General features: G+C 40.8%; 1 protein-coding gene across 7 annotated transcripts in view; it reads right to left on the bottom strand.

Annotated features, from left to right (window-relative positions):
- The window catches only part of ARHGAP12 (Rho GTPase activating protein 12), a 113,087-nt gene that overhangs the window by 83,165 nt on the left and 16,005 nt on the right, over positions 1 to 13,917 (bottom strand). For all 7 annotated transcript variants that reach the window (XM_068562174.1, XM_068562175.1, XM_068562176.1 and 4 more), the window contains exons 2-3: positions 13,275 to 13,313; positions 10,968 to 11,722 (exon numbers count right to left, since the gene is read on the bottom strand). In XM_068562174.1, coding sequence (XP_068418275.1) covers positions 10,968 to 11,645 — 678 coding nt within the window. In that variant the 5' untranslated portion in view covers positions 11,646 to 11,722; positions 13,275 to 13,313. The remainder of the gene's footprint in view (positions 1 to 10,967; positions 11,723 to 13,274; positions 13,314 to 13,917) is intronic.

Here is a 13,917-nt window from a genome sequence, read left to right as displayed (position 1 = left end):
TTATTTAAATGTAATGTCAGTTGCAGTTTACCAGCTTTTTCCCTTTTATTTTCTAAAGATTAAGTCACCAGATACACCTATCTTGGTTGTCTCAAAACAGTCAACTGTTTTAACTAATTTTTCAAGAGTCAAGTACTGTTAATACTAGATTATGCATTCTGGGCAGGGGGATATAGAAAACCCAGAATCTGACAGTAATTTAGCTGGCCAGCCTTCTAAAGCAAAGCCACTAAATATATCTGCCAGTTGCTTTGATTAAGTAGATCTGCCACCCATGAGATCGCCTTTCTGAAATTAGGTAGAGATATTAATCACTCCAGTTTCTGTGCAAAAAAATATACCACCAATTCTACTAATAATTATTATCAAAAAGGAATACAAAGTTCACCTTCACACTCAAATAAGTAAAGGTACAGCTTTCTACTTTATAAAAACATTTAAAAATAATTTTGAAAATTGTTTAAAAATCCAGGAACCACTGAAAATGTTCATCTCCTATGATTCAAGGTCTAAGAAAGATTTTAGTGATGTTTAATATATATACTAACTTAAAACATCAAGTTTTAGAAAACTAAGGGTTCTGAAAGAGCAGTGAAACCGTTAAACATACTGTGTCTGGGCACTCTAATCTCTAAGACTGCCAGCAACTATAAGACTTGGAGAGAATAGAACTAGTATCATGCTTGGGGCTTCCCTTTGTGCCAGATACACAAGGAGTTCCACACACAGTATTTCATTGAATATAACAACAATTCTCAGTTCACTTTTAGAGGTAAGAAAACTGAGGCTCAGAGATTAGGGGACTTGCCCACGGACATACAGCTACACAGCAGCAGATCCCAAATCTTAAAAGCCACATCTGTCCTAACTCAAGTTCAGACACCACATTGCCCTGAATTTAAAAAGTAAAATAAGGTTTCCCTGGTGGCACAATGGTTAAGAATCCGGCTGCTAATAATGCAGGGGACACGGGTTTGAGCCCTGATCCAGGAAGATCCCACATGCCGCAGAGCATCTAAGCCTGTGTGCCACAACTACTGAGCCTGCGCTCTAGAGCCCGCGAACCACACCTACTGAGCCCACGTGCCACAACTACTGAGCCCTGTGCTACAACTACTGAAGCCCGTGCACCTAGAGCCCGTGTTCTGCAACAAGAGAAGCCACCGCAGTGAGAAGCCTGCGCACCACAAGGAAGAGTAACCCCGCTCAACGTAACTAAAGAAAGCCCGGGTGCAGCAACGAAGACCCAATGCAGCCAAAAATAAACAAATAAATAAATTTATTGAAAAAAAAGAGAGAGAGACATAATTTGAGAGCAAATCACAAAAGACAACAACAACAACAAAAAAAGTAAAATAAACAATACCAGTACTCAAGAGACAATTCCAACCGCTTTGAAATAAGACACTGAACTTCATCCATACTTTACCAAAGAAAATCATGATATAAATGCTGAAGATCAGGTTTTCAGACAAATTCACTAAAACTTATTCAAGCCATTATATAGTATAAGCCATCAGCACCCAAATCTCCTAAAATTCCTAATTTGGGAGCTGCTCTAAGCAACAAAGAAATTAAACAGGAAGTTGTGCTGAGTCTGAGCAGGTGACAAAGCAGCATTTCAGAGAATTTTAAGGAAGCTACGTAATGACTCCACGGGTCCCAGCAGCAGGGCAGGGGAGGACTTCACAAAAAGGTCTACCAACAGCGAGCCAGGATTTGGACGAAAGGGGACATTATTAGCTGCCGCTATACAAAGCTAATTTACGTCTGTTTTCAGATTCAGCACCATCTTTGTGGAAACAGATTTAGGAAAATCTCTAACAAACACTGAAACCTTTTATACCTAATCCTGAATTAACCAGAAAATCCAATTAGCCTGAAAAATTACACCTCTCAGCATTCTTCTTTGTTTAATAAATATTCTGTTTGCATAATAGATATTTTGAAAATACTCCGTATGGTGAAACTGCACATATGGTACGATTCTTACTTTGTAAATACACAGATATATGTATGATTGTATAATTAAAATCTGTATTTTAAAATACAATAACCATCTGTATTAACAGTCCACATAATATGGGAATAAAGACTAAAAACAAATATTTAAATATTTTTCAATTAGAAACAAAGCTTCAATCTATAACAAATTACAGAATTGATTTTGTGAACCTCATGTACTATAACACCTAGAAATGTTGATGAATTGTTCCATATATAAAATTTTCCAGATGAATTTAATAATTAATTTCAAATGCCAGAAATACATTAGTTTAGCACCGTCAATGAAGAAAGTCTTTCTATAAATATATCTGCCAACATAAAAAAGCTAGTATAGAACATAAACATTTCTAGATTCATAGTCATCATAAACATTCATACTGTATTTTTAAAATAACATGATTCTCAGCTTTACAGTATTTTGGCCTTCTTCCTAAAGTCATCACTTCTTCTGGCATCCTGTCAGCCTCACAGACGAAGGTCTACCATCTCGACTTTCCAGCTTTAGACCTCACTTTCTAACTACAGGGAACCAGGAAACTTGATACTCAAGGCTGGTAAGACACACATATTAAAGGAATATTAATGAGATCATGAGAGAAAAATAGGGCATCAGGAGCAAAGCGTATAATTTTTAAGGCTGTTCTAAGGTTTGGAGCTCGGAACTAACACTGATTTTTCAGTTTCATCTTCGTATCAACCATTAGTATAAACTTTGAAATGACCTAAAAACTTGCTCTGTTGAAGACCCTGCATATGATGTATCCAATTTAAGCGGGGGTGGGGGAGACTGAATTTTATGATTTTTTTTTTAACTCAAATTTTGGAATCTCTCTATTGCATTACAGTTTTCTACCCCCAACTTCACCTCTCTAATAACATTCTTCATAAAGCCTATGCTGTGTCAAAGGTCATAGCACTGCTGGATGGCTGTTTTTCAAGCAGAAACATGCATCTTTGATGGGACATTAATCTAGGTCTCCCCTTCCATATATTTGTGGCTAAACACTGGTCATCATTACAGAAGCATTTAGCACATCTGCTATGTACCAGGGTACTATGCTAGGCACCAGACAGACAGAGATAAACAAGACACGGTAGATAGCCTGGCCTTGGAGACCACAGACTGACTAGCGAGAAGAAAGAAAACAATCGTAAGTGTGATGAGTACAGCAAAGGAAAAGGACAGGGCATGATGGAAGCTTGTGATGAGAGGATCCCCCAGAGGACGTTCACCACTGCCAAGTGGCAAAGAGGCCATCCTCTAACCAAGATTGTTAGGAGGTCAAGACAATGAGTACTTAAAAACTACCATTAAAAACTTACCAATCACTTCCAGTTCTGGGAAAAAGGAGGAAATGTACTTTACCCTATTCCTCACACCAGGTATAAATAAAAACATAATATATAAAACAAACAGAAGACGACTCTGAAAGGCAGAGAGAAGGTAAACCAACTGTGACCTCAGGACCCAATGAACAACATGCTGGTGAGTTCCCTGGGTTTACTTGTGGCTTCATACACCTCAGGTTTGAAGAGGGAAGTCAGGGACTTCCCTGGTGGTCCAGTGGGTAAGACTCTGCACTCCCAATGCAGGAGGCCCAAGTTCGATCCCTGGTCGGGGAACTAGATCCCACATGCATGCTGCAACTAAGAGTCCACAGGCCGCAACTAAGAGTCCGCATGCCACAACTAAGAAGTCCGCACGCCACAACTAAGAAGTCTGCACACCGCAACTAAAAACAGGCGCAGCCAAAATATAATAAATATTAAAAAAAAAAAAAAGAGGGAAGTCAGCAACCCAGAAACACCAACAGGCATAGACCAAAAAAGGCCCAACAAATCTCTGCTCTACATCTAGCAGAAGAACCAGAAAAGGGGAAGACCAGCAAGACTGAAAGGTTTTGGATATTACCGCTCTAGTCCAGCCAAATGCCACAGAACAAACCACCGATTCCACCCACAGACAACCAGCGGCGGCAAGCAGGGTTGTAACAGGCACCCCAAGACCCCCGCCAGGGTGGTGTCAGAGAAGGCAGAGGCAGCAACCAGGGCGGTCACTGCCAGACAGTCACAAGACCCCTCCCACCTACGTATATACACACAGAGGGCGCTTACTGGAGACTCAGAACCTGCACCACCGCCGAGCGGCAAGGAGGCCATCCTCTTACCAGCATGTCGGTGGAGGGCATGTGGGCCAAGGAATGAGGCATTGCCGCCGCCCCCCGTCCCGGCCAGGTAGGCAGCAGGGAGATGTACTGGGGGGCCAGGCACTAATGAGGAACTCTCGGAGAAGGCCAAAAACATGGGTACTTGAAGAAGTTAAAGCCTCTGTCTGGTACCTACAACTACATCAAACCTTAAACACAGTCCAATTTCTAGCCCGTTGAACATAACACTGCACACTAGAGGCCTATTTACTTCCATTCCTATTACCCAATAAAACATGTCTGGCTCTCAACAAAAACTACAAAGCATGGCAAAAGGCAAGAAAAAAAACCATCTAAAGAGATAAAGGTAGCATCAAACTCAGATATGGCACAGATGTTGGAATTATCAGGCGGAATTTAAAATAACTATTATTAATATTTTAAGGGCTGTAAAGGAAAAAGTAGGCACCATACAAGAACAAATGAGTAATGCAAGCAGAGGGATGGAAAATCTAAGACAGAATCAAAAAGAAATGCCACAAATTAAAACACTGCAACAGAAAAGAGAAAATGCCTTTGATGTGATGATCAGTAGACTGGACACAGCTGGGAAAAGAATCAATGAGCTTGAAGGTACATCAACAGAAATTTCCCAAAATGAAAGCAGGATAAATACCAAAAACTTACACAAATACTAAAATACAGAAAAACGCACACAAACTGCAGAAAACCAAAGATGAAGAGAAAATCTTGAAAGAAGCCAGAGGCAAAAACACTGAACTACTAAGAACAAGAATAAGAGTTACTGCTCACTGGAAACCATGCAAACAAGAAAAGAGTGGGTAAAATATTTCAAGTGTTGAAAGAAAAAAATCACCAACAAGAACTCTGTATCTAAAGAAATCATGCATCAAAGTGAAGCACTTTCCTGAACAAACAAAACTGAGAGAATTCAGCACTACCAGACCTGCCTTCAAGAAATGTTAATACTGTTAAGACGGCATTACTCCCCAAATCAACCTACAGATGATCCCTATTAGAATCCCAGCTGGCATCTTCAAACCTCCCTCTGCTCCATCTTCACACCTTCCCTCTGTGTGGTGCCCCTCTGCCTCTCTATGGACATTTGTGGTTGCATGTAGAGTCCAGGATAATGTCCTCATCTCAGAATCCTTACCTTAGTCATATCTGCAAAGACCTTCTCCCCCTCTTCGGCCTACAATAGCAAAAATATCTTGGAAAAAGAAGAAAGTAGGAGGAATCAGTCTACTCAATTTCAAGACTATTATATAGCTAGAGTAATCAAGCCTGTGTGGTATTAGAGGAGGGACATACATGTCTCTGAGTGAAACAGAAGAGATGGCCCAGAAACAGACCCATACACGTGTGGCCAGCTGATTCTGGACAAAAGTGTAAAAGCAATTTATTGGAGGAAAGATAGCTTTTCAACAAACAGTACTGTAGTAATCAGATACCCACAGGCCAAAAAAAATGAACCTTGATTTAACCTCATACAAAAATTAAACTCAAAATGGATCACAGATTCAAATGTAAAACTATAAACTTCTAGGGGAAAAAACAACTTGAGGGAAATATTTAGAATCTAAATCTACTGTGATGGTTAATTTTGTGTGTCAACTCAGCTGGGCCAGATATTTGGTGAAGCATTATTCCAGATGTTTCTGTGAGGGTGTTTTGGATGCAATTAACATTTAAACTGGTGGACTTTGAATAAATCAGGTTGCCCCCCCCAACAGAGTGGGTGGCCTCATCCAGTCAGTTGAAGGCCCACAGACAACAGAAGACTGACCTCCCATGCAAGAATAAATTCTGCCAGCAGACAAACTTCAGATCTGAACTTCAACACTGGCCCTCCCCTGGGTCTCTGGCCTACCATCCCACCCTGCAGGTGTTGGACTTGCCAACTTGTATAACCACATAAGCCAATTCCTTAAAATAAATCTCTCTCCATACACACAAACACACACACACACGTCTTACTGCTTGTTTCCCTGGAGAACCCTGACCAATAGAGCGATATAGTGAGTTCTTAGACTTGACACAAAAGCCTGATCCATAAAAGGGAAAATTAATAAATTGGACTTTATCAAAATTAAAAACTTTTGCTCTGCAAGAGACACTGTTAAGAGGACAAAAAGACATTGGGAGAAAATATTTGCAAATTATATATCTGACAAAAGACTAGTATCTAGACTATACTAAAAAAAGACTCTCTCATCAGCTTGATGCTTTGTGACGACCTAGAGGGGTGGGATAGGGAGGGTGGGAGGGAGGCTCAAGAGGGAGGGGATATGGGGATATATGTATACATATAGCTGATTCGCTTTGTTGTACAGCAGAAACTAACACAACATTGTAAAGCAATTACACTCCAATAAAGATTAAAAAAATAAAATAAAAAGTAAAAAAATAAAATAAAATAATTTTAAAACTCTCCAAACTCAACAGTACAAAAGTCTAATTAAAAATGGGCAAAAGCCTTGACGAGACATTTCAATGAGAAGGATCTATTGATGGCAAATAAGCACATAGAAGATGTTCAACATCACTAGCCATTGGGGAAATGGAAAGTAAAATCAGGAGCAATTACTACACACCTATCAGAATGGCTAAAATAAAAAAGTGACAACACCAAATGCTGGTGAGCATGCAGAGAACCTGGATCACAAGCACTGCTGATATAAATGCAAATGTACAGCCACTCTGGAAAACAGCTTGGCAGTTTCTTGAAAAATTAAACGTGCAACTGCCATGTAACTGCTGTTTAATTTTCTTGAAAAGTTAAACAGCAATTATACACACGGGCATTTATGCCACAGAAATAAAAAAGGTACGTTCACACAGAGACCTGTGCAGTAACGTTTATGCGTAGCGGCTTTGTTTGCAATAGCCAAAAACCGGAAACTCAGACATTCTTCAGTGGGTGAATTATTTTTAAGTACGGTACATCCGTACCATAGAATACTAGTCAGCAACAAAAAGAACAAACACTGAAACACACAACACCCTGGATCAACCTCCAGAGAATTATGTGGAATGATAAAAGCCAATCCCGGGGACTTCCCTAGTGGTCCAGTGGTTAAGAATCCACCTTCCAACGCAGGGGACGCAGGTTCAATCCCTGGCTGGGGAACTAAGATCCCACATGCTTCAGGGCGACTAAGCCCGCACGCCACAACTAATGAGCCCACGCGCCACAACTAGAGAGCCCGCACATCGCAACTACTGAGCTTGCGAGCCACAACTAGAGAGAAGCCCACGTGCCGCAAAGAAGAGCCCGCACACTGCAACAAAGATCCCGCGTGCCGTAACAAAGACCTGACGCAGCCAAATAAATAAATAAATACATAAATATTTTTTTAAAAGCCAACCCCAAAAAGTTACATAGGCTGTGAGTCCATTTATATAACATTCCTGAAATGACACTATTATAAAAATGGAGAACAGATTAGTGGTGGCGAGCGGTTAAGTGGCGTTGGGGGTGGGAGGGGAGCGGGTGTGGCCATTAAGAGGGCAACATAAGGGGTCCCCGTGTTGATGGAAATGCCCAGCACCTCGCCTGTACCAACGTCAACACCCTGACTGTGATACTACAGTCCAGTCTGGCAAGACGTTACAACGGAGGCAAATGGACAGAGGGCACAGGGGACCCCTCACTATGGTTTCCTACCACTGCTTACGAAGCTACAATCATCTCAAAATGAAAGTTTAATTAAAGGAGACTGATCAGTACTAACATGTCAGAAGAATGAAAATCTCCTAGCAGAGACACGGCGGGGAGGGTGTAGATACCGACTGGGAAGGGGCTCATGGCTGTACATAAGCACAAATCCATCAAGCCGTACATTTAAGATCAGGACAATTTACGCACATGATTATAGGCTATGCCTCAATGAAAAATTATTTTAAGTTGCCTTTTGATTATTAATCTTGTTCACTGTAATCATGATGTGATTATGTATAAAACTTTTTTTTAACTGTCTGTACATTTATCAACAATGAAACAAACCGTGGGCAGCTTTTAGCAGAAGCTGTTTAGGTGGGGTGGTGAAACCATATGAGATCAGGTTAAGGAATGAGCAGGAAATGAGCAAACACAAGGAAGCAAATACGTGCAACTCTTTCCAGAAGTTGCCAGTAAAGAGTGATAAGGTGATACTCGGAGGGGAAGGTATTGCTGAAGAGCTTTACTAAAACAGGAAAACATGAGCAAATGTACATCCTGAAGGAAAAAACTTGGTAAATAATGAGTCTAAAGCCATATGAGCACAACGCTACACAAGGTTTAGCAAAAGGTTTGTGAAAAAGAGGGAAAAGCAAATATGAAGAGACCGCTCGTTGATAGAAGATGCCACGCCTGCACTGCCTGTACTGGGGGAGATCACTCATGACACTGGTGCACCTGTAGGTTTCCTGGCGGGAATAACTGTAACAGAAACGACAACGACAACAGTAATGACAGCTCTGTGTGCTGAATGCGTCCTGCGATAGCCAGCCCCGAGGTGACCCTCAATGTCCCGTAGCCTGATATTCACACTCTTGTGCTGTATCCTCCACACAGAGCAGGGCTGAGCTGTGTGATCGCTGAGACATGACAGGGTGCAACTTCCAACATCGGGGCATAAAAGACAATGCAGCGTCCACCCTGTTCCCTCTTGGATGGCTGCGTCTCGGGGAAAGCTAGTCACAACATTCAAGCATCTGCAAAGAGGCCCAAACAGCACCACGTGAGTGACCATCCTAGAGGCAGCTGCTCCGGCCCGGCCAAGCCTTCGTAAGACGCCAACCCCGTGAGAGACCCTAAGCCTTTAAAACCACCAACTAAGCTGCTTCTGAATGACTGACCCACAGAAACTGTGACATAATAAATGTTCACTCTTTTAAGCCAGGAGATCTGGGAGTAATTTATTAAGCAGCAGTAGATACCTACTCTACTTGCTTAAGTGCCAGGCACAGTTGTAAGCGTGCTAGGTATACAGGAACCCACTTGTGATCCCCATGTCAAGAGGAGGAAACTGAGACACACAGAAGTTAAGTAATTGGCCCCAATTATCACTCAGCCGGTAAGTGACATGGACCCGGATTCAAATCTAAAGACAGCTCGATTAACTGCTGTGCATACATCCTCCCCAAGCAGAAGCAGTTCCCACCCCACAGTTTTCACTTCTGCCGTGAAACAGGAGGCAAGACTATCTGCTAAGATAGCAGGGAAAAGCAGGTGAATCAGAGAACTGAATAAAACGGAAAAGGTTTGAAACAGCTGCCACGAAGAGCTAGGACGAGGTCTGGCTAGAGAAATCGAACAGGATTTCCAAACAGTCCAGGAGAGGTTAGGAGCCTCGACCTTCCACGTAGTGCATTTAAGACGAGCACAATGAAGAGAACACAGGGCTGCTAGTGGACCTACACATGAAGCGTAATTTCAGGTGTGAAACAGTGGTGATGGCCACATGGAAGAGAAAACACACGTCTTCCCCAAGTCCAACTAATACACAAGGAGCCACACACAGAAAAATTCCAGGACACATGAAAGAAATATTCTACGTCAAAGTATCACATAAGGACTGAAGAAAAGACTAAGACGAATGATGATAAACTGACAGTAACTGCCTTGATCTGAAGCATCAGAAGTTTTTCTAGAGAACCTTCCCTTTTTCCTATCTCCATTCAAAATGTCATAAGAAAAATTAAAACCTATAAAAGAAAAAGAACATACTAGTTCCATTACAATCAGACCACACCTTAAGAGCAGCCTCACTGACTTAATTTGATGAATAAATCTTACAACAGAGCTTTAGGCCCAAACTTATCAAATTCACTAGTAATTAAACTTTTCTAAACACATTCAAGTTTCAGTTTCACGCATGTGCTTTTAAAATTAGTTCACTTTACTTGACAAACTGACACAAAGTCATCTCAAAATAAAGTTAGGTAAGGGGGGGGGTGGATATCAAACCATAGATGCAAAATTTTTTCAAGGCTAATATTCAATGCAAGACACTTAAGACACAAAAGTGCATGAACAGAGATAAAGGTTTGTGCATTCTCTCTCTTGATATATATATATATATTTAATATTCAAGGTTAATAAACAAGTTTCAAAGAACAAGAGTCAGTATTAGTAGTTAATATTCCTGTGACATTTTTCCTCTTATATCCATTATTACCTGAAGACTTAGTGAAAACAAATCAAAATGAGTGCAGCTAGAAAACATACTTTTTCCAGTAAAAGAAATATCATCCCTGGATAAACTAAGTAAATCCTTTCCACGTAATGGGTAATCAATAGAGGGGGGAAGAAAAGTGTCCACACTTCTGGAAGTTCTAGTCCTATAAAGGAACAAGAAGAATCAGAGAAACCCTAAAGTGAACCTCCATCATCCCACAAGTTATTTCACATATTCTCTGTCTCTCTCAGTTGGGATAAACCCACGTACTCTGAAAACATAAGGCAAAACAAACAATTCCTAAGTCTTACAAAGATTTTAATTAAAATAAAACCTATAATTAAGAATGGATAAACAACAAGGTCCTACTGTATAGCACTGGGAGCCTACAGTCAATATCTGTAATAAACCGTAATGGAAAAGAATATAAGAAGGTGTGTGTGTATATATATATATATATATATATATATATATATGACTGATTCACTTTGCTGCACACCAGAAACTAACCCAACACTGTAAATCAACTATACTTCAATAAAGTAAATTAAAAAAAATAGTAACACCTATAATTAAATGGTTATGAAGGTGGCACAAGTGCTCCATCATCCACTTTCAGTCTTACCCTCGTCTGCTCAGTGGAGCTGCTGCTAAGCTCATCACCGGACTCCGAATCCTGACGTATCCGTTCCGAGCCTTCTCCTGCTGAATCACAAGACTGTTCCTGGGAGAAGCCAGCTTTCTCTACGTCCAAGAACTCCGGACCAGGAAAGGGACCAAATAACCGTGTCCTATTCTGGCCAGAAACTTTGGGAGAATGTGAGTCACTGTTGAACTTTCCATGATTATGGGTCAGGTCCAGGCTGAGGTTGGCAGTCTGACCTGGAATATAACTGGGTCCAAAATTCTGATTGGCATCACGAATAAGACCTGTTCCTTGAACAGGCGGCGATGGCTTTCCAAAACTTGAAAGCTCGGGCAATTTGTTCACATTTTCTGTTGACCTGTGAAGGTGGAGACTCTGCGTCGTTTTCACAGAATGATTCGGCAGCCCCGCTGCCTGTTTCACAGGCGGCATCAGGGCTCTGCGGCCGACCTCCCTCACGTACTGGGCAGGCACATAAAACGCTTTGGAGTTCTCGTCCAGCTTGACCTGCCACCAGTCATCGTTGGTCTTCTTCACCAGGATGTACCGCTCCCCTTGCTTTATCACGACCTTTCTGTCCTTCGCTTCGTATTCGTAATCATACTCCACTTCAATACACACCTGCCCTGGAACAATCTTCCCGCCTCTGTCAGCCATCTTCGTTCCGTAATATTCACCTCTCAAAAAGGATGCTTTGCCACATTATGGCTCTGTGGCTTGTTGGACCAATACGGCTATTTTTATTTAAATGAAGGAAGAGAATGAAGAAAAAAGTTAACATAGTCTGGATTTTTAATATTCATTCACAAGCATCACAGAATAAAGAACATTACCTTCAAATCTCAAACCCAGAAATTAAACATGCGTCTAATATTGTACGTATGGTCCTGCATTACAAACGCTCTCATTCTAACTGTAATCTACATTTTTCAGTCGTTTATGACCAAAACTGAACCAGTGACTGGAAGGGTAAATACGCTAACCAACCAGACGTCCGACTATCAAAAATAAGAGGTGGGAAGAACTTTCCTTCCTTTCATGACTACCTCAAACCTCCTTCACTTTCTTAGAAAGGCTCACTAACAATAACTAATACATATTAGGCATTTACCAAGGCCAGGCATTGCTCTAGGTTCACTGTATGCCTTATCAAAAACCCTCTTTGAAGCTAAGGCTGAATTTCAATGACCCTGAATTTCATTCACTGACCCTGCATTCTTTATTTTCTAAAATGATCAAGTGCATTAGTGAGCTTTAAAAAAAAGTTATCCAAACATATGTTTCATTTTCTAATATAAACTGATTAAAAAGCAGCATTGTTACTTTTAGGCAAAATACACACAAACAGAGAAAAGAAACTGCTAGTTTACTTTTGTTTCCTCTTACATCCACCCCAGGATGACCACATCCTCGTTAAGCTGAATCCCACAAATCCCAGCAAATAACCAGTCTTTCTATTTGTAAATTTTACACACACACACACACACACACCATGCAAAGTCTACTAGAAATAGCCCTAAAATGGCTTGAGAAACCTAGGATTCACTTTTACAATTCCAAATATTTTAGTACCTCATAAAACACAGCATTCAAGCTTCAGAATGATCACAGCATCTCGATTTTGCTACAATTCAAGTCGAGCCCCAACTACTGTGGGATGAACTGTGTTCCCCAAAAAGGTATGTCTAAGTCCTAACACAGGACCTGTGAATGTGACCGTACTTGGAACTAGGGTCTTGGCAGATGCAATCAATCTGAGATGAGTTCACATTGATTAGGGTGGGCCCAAAATCCTTGGAGACAAGGAGAGGAGACACACAGAGGGGAATAAGAAACTGGAATGGGCAAGGAAGGATTCTCCCCTAGAGCCTTCAGAGGGAGCACAGAGGACCTCTGGCTCCAGAAGAGTGAGAGAATAAGTTTCTGTAGTTTTTAGGTCACCCAGTTGGTAGCACTTTGTTACAGCAGGCCTAGGAAAACACGCTCAACCCAGCACTCCAGGATCCTCGGGCAAACCAGAGTAACTCTGACTAGTGAGATGTACCAGAAATGTTCCCACAAGGTCGCATAGCCTCCCAGTTTTCCTCAGCACGCTATTTACACTATATGTGCAGTAACCACCACGCCCCTGGGGACAACATCCTCTGAAACAGACAAAGCCCAGGTGATAACTAGTTAGGCATACAATTTCAGCAACTAAAATTTACTTTCTAGACAACCTACTTGAATAATTAATTTAATACAGTAATGTTGTTTCAAAAAAAATAATAAAAATAAAAAACTTACCTTAGAAGGAGAACTAAACAGCCAGTCTTACATTTAAACCTATAGAAAAAAAAATAATAAAGTTCATTAACTTTAACCAGGATTGCTTAAAGAAAGCTAAGAATGCAATGTTGCTCGTGGTTTTAGAAGCATAACTTTTTTTACAACAGCTGTAAGGAACACAGTACAATTTTACATATCACGACTGTGTCCAGCACCGCCCTCCAAACAAACTACACTTTACCACTGCCCCTCCTACCTCATTTCCACTTCGTTTCAACTTCATTTTCGCCCTTAGTTTTTATCCTGACAGAAATATCTTTTCAAACTTCTAATAACATGAGAAACAACTTTTGTAAAATCATTAGTAAAATACAAACCCAGAATGTGAGACATTCTATGAGAAACATACCTGAACTCTTCAAAAACTCAATTTCATGAAAAATGAAAGAGAGAGATTCTTCTAGATTAAAGGCGACTACTGACACACAACAACCAAATCCACTCAGTGTCCTAACAGGTACCTAAAACTTAACCATATCCAAAATCTACCCCGACCCTGCCCAATCTGCCTGGTCTTTCCCGACACAGTAAATAGAAATTCTAAGCTTCAAAGCAATCAGCCTTTATTTTCACGCATTACCAGGGCATTAGTCACTATGAA

Source organism: Eschrichtius robustus, chromosome 1 (genome assembly GCF_028021215.1).
Source record: "Eschrichtius robustus isolate mEscRob2 chromosome 1, mEscRob2.pri, whole genome shotgun sequence".
Classification (NCBI taxonomy): domain Eukaryota; kingdom Metazoa; phylum Chordata; class Mammalia; order Artiodactyla; family Eschrichtiidae; genus Eschrichtius; species Eschrichtius robustus.
This window is presented reverse-complemented; position numbering and strand designations above follow the sequence as displayed.